Source organism: Sus scrofa, unplaced genomic scaffold (assembly GCF_000003025.6).
Source record: "Sus scrofa isolate TJ Tabasco breed Duroc unplaced genomic scaffold, Sscrofa11.1 Contig25, whole genome shotgun sequence".
In the NCBI taxonomy this organism is placed as follows: Eukaryota; Metazoa; Chordata; class Mammalia; order Artiodactyla; family Suidae; genus Sus; species Sus scrofa.
Window position 1 is genome coordinate 32,468 of NW_018085108.1, and position 10,033 is coordinate 42,500.

Consider the following 10,033-nt stretch of genomic DNA (forward strand, 5'->3'; position numbering starts at 1 on the left):
CAGGCACCTAGCACCGATTTCCCCATGTTCTTCCGACCCTGATTCTCACTCTTCTTCTGTTCCCCCCCCCCCCCTTCCTTCGGCTTTTTGCCTTTTCTAGGGCCGCTCCTGCGGCATATGGAAGTTCCCCTGCCAGGGGTCCAATCGGAGCTGTAGCCGCTGGCCTGCACCAGACCCACAGCAACGCGGGATCTGAGCCACGTCTGCAACCTGCACCACAGCTCACGGCAATGCTGGATCCTTAACCCACTGAGCAAGGCCAGGGATGGAACCTGCAACCTCATGGTTCCTAGTCAGATTCATTAACCACTGAGCCACAATGGGAACTCTGACTCTCCCTCTTCCCTGCCTGATACCTTAAGAGCCTGATCGTTTGTGGGGAAATGAAATCCCAGCTGGCAAGAGCCACCTTATCTTCCCAGCACACGAGAAAAGAATAGGCGCAGGCTCACATCCATCTTATGTTTCTATGCCTTGCCCTGGCCCCACCGTTTCAGAAAGCTGTGTCCCTCCACCTGTCAAAAGCCAAAGCCCAGGAGTTCCCGTCGTGGAATAGTGGAAAGGAATCCAACCAGGAACCATGAGGTTGCAGGTTCGATCCCAGGCCTTCCACAGTGGGTTTAGGATCTGGTGGCATCACCTTGCGCTGCGGTGTAGGTTGCAGACGCAGCTTGGATCTGATGGTGCTTGTGACTGTGGCATACACCCCAGCAGTTGTAGGTCTGATTCGGCCCCTAGCCCGGGAACCTCCATATGATGTGGGGGGGGGGGGGAGGCTGCAGCCAAAGCCCAAGGAAGAAAGACAATCAGAATGTTGCGTGGAACTCCTGGAGACTTAACAACCACCACCAGTCATGACCATGGCTGTCAACCGACACCAGAGCCAAAGAAATGTCGGATCAAATAGGAACCTGCCACTTACACCAGTACTCACCACAATGCAGGACCACAAAAACAAAGGAACAAGAAACCAAAACTAAATAATTGCCCAGGAGCAGCAGGTGCAGGAAAAGCATGCTGACTCTCACCCCCCAGAAGCCAGAGGTAACCTATTTATCACCCCACACGCACACACCTCAGCACCACCAGCACCAGCACCCCACCCCCCCCACCCCAGGATCGAATCTGCATCCTCGTGGGTGCTCCTCAGCTTTGTTACCAATGAGCCACAATGGGATCTCCCCAATCCAGGTTTTTATGTTTCTTTTTTTTTTTTTTTTTTCCCCTTGCTTTCTTCGGGTGGCACTCACGGCACACGGAGGTTCCCAGGCTAGGGAATCAGAGCTTGAGCCACTGGCCTACACCACAGACACAGCAACACCAAGTCCGATCTGTGTCTGCAACCTACACCACAGTTCAGGGCAATGCCAGATCTTTCACCCACTGAGCGAGGCCAGGGATCAAACCAGCACTCTCATGGATGCTACTCAGATTCCTACCTGCTGAGTCACAATGGGAACTCCACTAAATACATAAATTTTTTCAAAGAGAGAGAGAGAGGGAGAGTGTGTGTGTGTGTGTGTGTGTGTGTGTGTGTGTGTGTGTGTGAGAGAGAGAGAGAGAGAGGTCTGGTATCACTTGGGGAAAAATAAAATTATGCTTGGAGAAAAATACCTGTCCCTAGAGATCATTCACAATGGCTTGTTCTGCCTGTTCATTTCTCTCTTTCTTCCCTTTTCTTTTTTCCTTCCTTTTCTTTTCCTTTCGCATCTGTCTGTGCCGTGTGTGTGTGTGTGTGTGTGTGTGTGTGTGTGTGTGTGTGTGTGTGTGTAGTCTTCTTTTAGGGCTTCACATGTGCCATTTTGTAGGTTCCCAGGTTAGGGGTCAATGCTAGTCGGGTTCGTTTCCACCGAGCCACAACGGGAATTCCTGCCTTGTGCTTCTTTATCTTTGCTCTGTTACTAGGTGCTAGGGATTCCTTTTTGTTAAGTCCAGTCACTTAAATAAGGGTGTTTGCAGGGTTGCCTAAAGCATCAAAAATGTATTTTCTCATTAAATATTGGAATGTGGGGAGTTCCTGTTGTGGCTCAGTGGTAACAAACCCGACTAGTATCCATGTATGCCGGTTCGACCCCTGGTTTGGGAACTTCCGTATGCCACAGTTATGGCTCTAAAAAATCCTCTCTCTCTCTCTCTCTCTCTCTCTCTCTCTCTCGATAATATACACATACACACACACATCCATACGTACATACCTATGTACACATATACATATACATTGGAATTTGGTCTGCCATCGATGAGATGCTCCCTCTTTGTGTGTTGTTCATTTTGTTTTTTGTTTTTTAGGAGTGCACCCTCGGGATATGGAAGTTCCCTGGGCTAGGGGTTGAAGAATCGGAGCTGTAGCTGCTGGCCTGCACCTCAGCCAGAGCTATGCCCTGCCAGATCACCCGATCTGAGCTGAGTGGCCACGTCTGTCACCTACACCTACCTCCCCCTGAATGAAGACGTATTTTCAATACATCTCAAGTGGAGAAAAACTTGCTAAAAATCACTTTATTTGTCATGGAAACCATATCTTCTAGCAGACATGGCACAAAAGCCAGTGTTTATGGTCATCACACCACAGACATCAGAATTCCAAGCTTCTAGGGGTTTCTTGGGGGTGGGGTGGGGTGTGTCCCCAGGGCCTGTGGAAGTTCCATGCCCACCCCTCTGCCACCACCCAGGGATCCTTCGCCCTGGGTGGGTGGGGGGAGGGAGAGGGTATCTCAGCAGAAACGATCTTATCTTACGGGGTTTATGGATGGCTAGAAGCATGTGGTTCTGTTCATCTCATGCTTGAGGTTTCGGTTTTTGCCCTCCTACCTACCCAATGGTCGGCAGATGGAATTCTTCTGGTTTTCTCTGGCCATCCCTCTCCTCGAACTCACGGGTCCAGTTTTTCTCCCACATTTGACTTTTCCGGGAGATCCACAAAAGGAAGCGCCAACCCTTGACATCCACCGACAAGAGATCACCACCCTCTGCCCCTCTTTAGCCCCTTCTCATCCTCATGCCTGCCTGCACACATCGGAGACATTTCCAAGTGCCCAGGAGGATCCTTGGACCCTGACACCTCGAAATCTTCCCTGAGCAGCAGTGCTCGGGACTCAGACCTGGGGTTTATCACGGGCTCCAACCACGACCTTTGGTTTTCCTGGGCTGGGAGATCGGTTTCATGAGATGGAACCGGCTGCGGATTCAGCTTCTGGATCTGGACTGTGAAACGTTGTACAAGACTTTTTTCAAGGCATGACTGTAGGGGAACAAAACCTTGCGGCCCGCCCCCCGCCACATCCCAGATGTCACATGAGCACGGGGAGGAATTCTGTGGAGCTGGAAACAACCATGACCCAAAAGAACACAGGAAGGAATTCCTGTCATGGCGGGGCAGAAACGAATCGGACTAGGAATCACGAGGTGGCAGGTTTGATCCCTGGCCTCGCTCAGGGGTTTAAGGATCTGGCATTTTTCCGCGAGCTGTGGCATAAGGTCTCAGATGTGGCTCGGATCCCGCCGTTGCTGTGGCTGTGGCTCAGGCTAGCAGATGCAGCTCCGATTCAACACCAAGCGTGGGCGCGCGCGCGCGCGCGGGGGGTGGGGGGGAGGCGGGGAGGGAAGCAAACCTCCTAAGAACGACGAAAGTGCAGTTAGGAAACAGAAAATGATGATCCCGGAAGTCCACTTGAATGTGGTTGGGAGACATGCGTAGGACCACACCGCCACCGTGTGAGAGACCAGTGCAAGACAGCTGAACAATACAAAGCGGGGTGGGGGGTGGGGTGCTTGGCGGGGGTTGGAGGAGGAGGAGGAGGAGGAGGAGGTGGGGGGAGACGGCGGCACTGGTGGTGGGCAAAGGTGCCTCTGGGCGAGGACTTTGGTGACCATATTCTCATGGCAGGCTTGAGAGCCCAAAAGATGACATGGTGGAGGCTGAAGTTAAGTTTGGTCAAAAGGAAAACAACCATGAGAAAAGATGCATCCACCCACACCTAGAAAAGATATCGTGCCAGGAATGGGAGCCCTGTTCCAATGGCTCTTCCTGGGATTGTGGGAAATGAATCGATAGCAAGAAGATGCTTTCACATCCATGTCTTCAATGACTCCTGTACTAAGTGCGTCGTGGTTTTGCCAGTTTGGCAGAGTTGTGGAATGTCATCCGGCAATTGCATCTCCCCTGCCCAACCAGCAAGATGGAGTTGTTCTTTTTTTTTTTTTTTTTTTTTTTTCCTGCTGCACTGCCTTTCCTGTGCCAGGGATCGAACTTGAGGCTCAGCTGTGACCTAGGCACAGCGGGAACTCCAAGATGGATTTCTTTTTCCTTCTTTTTCTTTCCTTCCTTCCTTTCTTCCTTTCTTTCTTTTCTCTCTCTCTCTTTCTTTTTCTTTTCTTTCTTTCTTTCTCTTTCCTTCCTTCCTTTCTTCCTTTCTTTCTCCTTTCTTTTTCTTTCTTTCTTTCTTTCTTTGTTTCTTTCTTTCTTTCTTTCTCTCTCTCTATCTTTCTCTTTCCTTCCTTTCTTTCTTTCTCTTTCTTTCTTTCTTTCTTTCTTTCTTTCTTTCTCTCTCTCTCTCTCTCTCTCTCTCTCTCTCTTTCTGGTTTTTTTTTGGGGGGAGCCACACCCGCAGCACATGGAGGTTCCCAGGCTAGGGGTCAATTCGGAGCCTTACCTGCCGGCCTACACCACAGGCACAGCCACGCGGGATCCGAGCCGCGTCTGTGACGGACACCACAGCTCACGGCAATGCCAGATCCTTAACCCAACAAGTGAGCCAGGGATCAAACCTGCAACCTCATGGTTCCTGGTCGGATTTGTTTCCACTACCCCAGGATGGCAATCCTGAGACTTGCAAAGTTTATTGTTTGTTTCGGGTTTTCTCCACCCCCTCTCCCTCCCGTTTCAGCTTTATGTTTTACTTTTTGGCCACACCCACGGGCAGCAAGTGGAAGTTTTTCCTGAGGCAGAGATGGAACCTGCACCACACAGGGGCAACCAGAGCCACCGCGTTGAGAAAGCAGGAGCCTTGACCCTGTTGGTCGTGGGCTTCCTTCTTCTTCTTCTTCTTCTGTTGTTGTTTTTTGGGGTTTTTTTGGGGGGGGTTGTTTTCCTTTTTTTGTTTTGTTTTGTTTTGTTTTGGATGAGATTTCAGTTCACCCCCCCCCCCCAACACACACACACACTCATAGTGTTGCGTTGTACTTTCCCTCCATTGTGGTTGGTCAGTCATGCTGAAATCCATGTTTCTATGACCTGACCACCAGAGCATTTGCCCCAGGCAGCCATTTGTTCTCTTTGGACTTTGTCTCAGTCTATGCAGAGAGAGATTTTCATTTCCACTTTCCTAGGATCGACTGTATCCTTCTCTCCCTTCCTAAGCTTCTGGGCTTTGCTTGTCTGCTTTTGACAGACCGTCTCCGTCGGTAAGGGTGGCAGGTAAACCGACTCCTGCGTTGTCGTTCTCCGAGAGCTTGCCCGGTTTCGTTTTTGCCAGTCCCCGCCTACCCTCCCACCCTCCCTCTCTCCCTCCCTCCTCCAGCTCCGTGCAGGGAGGTGGGGTGGGGGTGGGGGAGAGAAGAGAAGGTGGAGGGGAACCTGAGATCTCTCTCGCTAGTGCCACCCTCACCGCGCCGGCTTCTCTCTGGAATTCCCAAGCCCAGGAAGGGACATGCTTGGGGGAGCGAGCGCGGCTCCTTCTAGGCAACAGCGAGAACCTCTTCCCAGCTCCTTCCCCGCCGCCGCCGCCGCCGCCGCCGCCGCCGCCGCCGACGCCCCCCTCTTTCCATCTGCTGCCATCACGCCACGCAGTGCCTTGCCAGGAGGCAGCTCCGCGAGGCAAGCTTCGCGGTCGTGCAGGACGCCTGGCGCCTCGGCCCCGGGAAGAGCTCGGGCATTTGGGTGGCCGGCGCTGTGTCGTTGTGTCGCCGCCGGCCGGCCGGCCTTCCGGATCTGTCCCGGTGACGTTGGTGGCGGTTGTCGCGTGCCATCTAGTGTCCGCTTTTATATCGTCCCTTCCCTCTGCAGCTTTGGGGACCTTCGCGAGGGATGTGACTCAGCCATCCGGCCTGAGTCAGAGTTCCGGGAGGCTGGCGACACTGGCGGCGACAGCTCCGGTGGCTCAGAGGCCTGGGAGTGTCCCTCTCTCACCGGAGATTGGGCCTGCAGGCCTGTGAGGGAGTGACTGTCACCGCGCTCCCCAGGCAGGCTCTGGGGCCGCCTGGCCGGGTCGACCAGCATCCGCTCTTGCCGCTCCGGCCCCGGGGACCGACCAGGCCTGGGCCGGGCCGCCTCCCTAGCGAGGGGAGAGGGTGTGCGGCGCCCGGGACTGCCTGTGCTCGGGTGGCCTGGCCTTGTCCCGGGTCGCCCTTTGGAGCGTGAATGACTCCCGCCTGCGGTCCCTCCAGCCTCTCATCCCCGAAGTGAGGAGCGGCCCGGGTTGTGCGCTGAGGGCGTTGGAGGGCGCGACAGGCTCGGTGGCCGGCACGCTTGTTTCCCGGTCGTCATGCCGGCATGGGCCCCTCCCCGCCTGCCCCCCGACTGATGGCTACCGCCGGCCCGTGCGGAGTCGTACTCACGAGGTCTAGACCGGCACAAGACGTGAGGGGTGGAGCGGAAAGGGTGGCTCGGGCCCCGGCGCCTTCCTTCGCGGGGTCCGTTCGTCGGAGGCGCCTCCGTGGAAACATTTTTTTTTCCAAGTCCTGATGGATCCGGAGACGGTGGACGGTACCCCGCCGGCCCCCTGCTCCCGGGTGTGGCCGGGAAGGGTGCACCTGGGCCTGAGGCGTGCCCATGTAGGGTCCCGGTCGTTGGACAAGACTTCGTTTCCCACGCTCTCATTTCCCGCCCCCCGCCCTCGGAGTGTTTCCCTGTCGGTCGGTCGATCGGTCGGGAGGTGGGGACCGGCCTGAGCTGGATGGTGTGTCCTGGATTTTGGGGGAGCCAAGTCCCCGTCTGGAGCTCCGGACAGACCGATACCTGCCCGCGTGGGCAAGCCGGGAAGGGCTTCCCCGGCTGGCCGGCCGGCTCCACCTCCTTCATGTCCCTGTCCCTTCCCTGCGGTCACGCTCCCCGGGTCGACCAGATGGCTCTGAGAGCGCTGGGTCTGGCGACTCTAGGGCAGGGCTGGGGGACAAGTGTCCGGATGGGGGTTCCGGGGATACCCCCACGTCCTGTGGGTGGGCCCCGCTGCTGGGCATGGACATTTTTCGCGGCCGAAATACGCCTTTTCTGTCACCAGGTAGATGCTGACACGATCCTCTTCAGCGCCTGTCGCTGGAGACCTTGGGCCTCTGGATGCACGTGGGGGGCTTTGGGCTTTCGGCTGCTGTCCAAGGCCTGACCCTGCCCTTTGCACCCCGCGTGGGGGCCGCTCGCCTGGGCCTGTGCGCCGGCTCTCACTTGTGCATCCAGCTGGCCCGTGCTGCGGTGTCTCCTCCGGTCTCTGGCTGACCCGAGGGCGGCAGGGCGCGTGGCCCTGTGGGGTCTTCTACCCTGTGTGCCTCCCTGCTGCGGGCACCCGGCGGCTCGGCTGGGACAACCCCACCCTGTTGGCTCCGTGCCACGTGTCAGGCGTTCTCCCTCCCGGGGTTGTCAGCCGCTGTCTCTCCCCTGAGAGAGGAAGGGGAGGAGGAGGAGGGGGTGCCGGTGAAGCTGAAGCAGGCCCCCGTGGTGATTGTCTTTGCTGGCCCTCCCTCCCCTCTTCTGGGCTCTTCCCTGGCTCTGCCAGGACTGATCGATGTGGTGATGTGGCGCTCTCCTGGGCTTGGGCTTAAGCCGCGCCAGATGAGGGACGGCCGCTCATGGTGAGCTGGGCCGCGCCTCTCATTCTGTCGCGGGCCCCTCGCTGCTCCTCCCCCACCTGCGGGTGGTGTGGGGGAAGGCAGGGGTGCGGCCTCCAGCCTGACCTCTGGTCTCCCGCCCTGCTGCCTTCGGGTGTCAGTCAGGGGGGGGGGCCTGGGTCCTTTGGGACGCAGCAGGCATTCTCGCTTTGCCGCCTTGGCGTGTGCCTTGCGAGCGGTCCCTCCCCAAAGTGGGGGGGAGGCCTCCCTCGCTGCCATGCTTCGCATCCCTGCGGGTGCGTGAGCGTGCCTCCCCTGGTCCTCTGTGGTGCCCCTGGAGTACTCCGGGTTGCCTGTCAGATGCCCGAGGCCGAGCGGTGGTGTCGTTTTCCTCTCCCAGCGGTGAGTCCCCTCGGGTCCCCACTGTGGTGGTGGCGTGCCCCACGAGCAGCTTCCTAAAGCTCAGGGGAGGGGGTCGAGACGGTAAGGCAGGGGAAGCTTGTGTCCCCTCCCCGGGAGGGGCTCAGGTGGACCCCTTGTCATGGGTCTCCCTCACTGTGTGCCAGTGAGGGCAGCCCTTGGCCCTTGAGCGGCACGCCCCATGCTTCTCCCTTGACCGGGAAGGCTGCATGTGGTCGTGAGAGCGACCGCGGTGGGCCGGGAGATGTGAAGGGGGGGTCCCCGTCTGGCTTTCCGGACGTGGCACCCCTCCACCCACGTGGAGAAGTCTGAAAGGCAAGCCTGGTGGCAGCACAGACTCTTGCCCTCCCGGCTCTGACCGTGGACGCTCACATGGGCTGTGTGCTTTACCCATACCGCAGACCCCCCCCCTTCTGACTTCCCACTTTTTGGGAGTGTTCCCACTCCCGTGGGTCCCCGAAGGGGCGAGCGATGGTGTGGGGGGCACGACGCGCCCTCGGTGAGAAAGCCTTCTCTAGCGATCTGAGAGGGGGGCCTTGGGGTACCTGGACCCCCCAGCCGCCGCCCCTCTGAAGTGTGCAAGGCAGTAGCTGCCGGTGCTACTTGCCACAGCGTGTGGGCAAGAGCCGCCCTCGCGCGAGGGGTGCGCTGGCCCCCGCGGTGGGGGCCAAGCGCTGCTCTTTTGCCTAATGCGGCCTGTACCTCCCCCCTCCGAGTTGGGGGAGGGTCACGCCGGGCCGGGCCGGGTTTTGGCATCCAGCGCCGGGCTGTGTGCTGCGTGGGCACGTGGTGCCCCTCCCCTTGGAAGGGGAAGTGGAGGAGGGGGATGCGCCCCGTCCCCCGGCGGCCTCTGCCCCTGCCTCCCCCGCTGCGAGCCGCCTGTCGGTTCTTCCCGCACTCGCCTGGGGTCGCAGCTGGTGGTGTGGAGGTGGTGAGCGAGCATGGTTCGGGCCGCCTCGCTCAGGAGCGTTTCCCCCAGGCGTCAGGCCCTGGAGGGTGGACTAGGTGAAGGACGGATGAGATGAGGGTGGAAAGATGGACGGATGGGTGAGATGAGGCGGACGAGCCCCCCCCCCCACGTGGCAGGGGGGGGGAAGCCTTTGCACATGGGTCCCTGGTGGTGGGGCCGGGTCGTGGAGTGCTCTGGGGCGACTGAGGCCGCCTGGTGTCCCAGGTGTCATGGGACTGCCCTCGTGTGTGTGGTGGTGTGACCCCGTGCTGGTTTGCCTGGCGTGCCTGGGTCCTTTCTCCTCTCCCTGGGCAGGCACCCGCGTCCCTGCCTCACAGCCCTTGCCCCGTGTGCATTGCCGCCCTTCCCCGGTGCTGCCGGCCCTCCCCCTGCCCCGAACAGGTGACCGCCCTGCCTTGCCTGTGCCATGTCTCTCTCCCTCCCGCCCCCGTGTCAACCGGGGACCTGAAATGGCCTCACCTCGTGTGGGTGTCACCCCCTGGCCGCCGTGGCCGGGCGGGTGTCCCTGGGTGATGTGCTTCTCGGGTGTCCCCCTGTGCGCGGGGGGGTGGGGGAAGAGGGTTGGGCATGGCGGGTGCGTGTGGGGTGTGGGGGGTGGTCGTCGGTAGGTGCCTTGGGAGACTTGTTTCCACGGGGCCGGCTGTGGCTCGTCGGTGTCGTCGGTGGCGGTCGTGGGGCCCCCGCGAGGGGGGGGCCCCCAGGGGTTGAGGGGGAGGCCAGTCGGCGTCCTGGGTGTTGCGGCGGGACCGCCGTTGTGCTGGAGGCCTCTGGCGGTGAGACCCCGTGTCGTGCCCTGGCAGCCGACTCGCATCTGGTTTTTGGGGATGGTCCCCGTGGCCCCCCCCCACCTCGTTGGAGGCCTGCGGCCGCCCCCTCCGCCACCGT

General features: G+C 59.0%; 1 protein-coding gene and 1 non-coding gene across 2 annotated transcripts in view; one reads left to right on the plus strand and one right to left on the minus strand.

Annotated features, from left to right (window-relative positions):
• Positions 1 to 7,545: 7,545 nt before the first annotated feature.
• Positions 7,546 to 10,033, minus strand: part of LOC110258600 (basic salivary proline-rich protein 2-like) — a 5,730-nt gene continuing 3,242 nt past the window's right edge. The window contains exons 4-5 of the mRNA XM_021081892.1: positions 9,608 to 9,681; positions 7,546 to 7,588 (exon numbers count right to left, since the gene is read on the minus strand). Of these exons, the coding sequence (XP_020937551.1) occupies positions 7,546 to 7,588; positions 9,608 to 9,681 (117 nt within the window). The remainder of the gene's footprint in view (positions 7,589 to 9,607; positions 9,682 to 10,033) is intronic.
• On the plus strand, positions 7,838 to 7,912 carry MIR6782 (microRNA 6782). Its single transcript, NR_128538.1, has one exon. It is a non-coding gene; the product is annotated as a microRNA 6782 (primary transcript).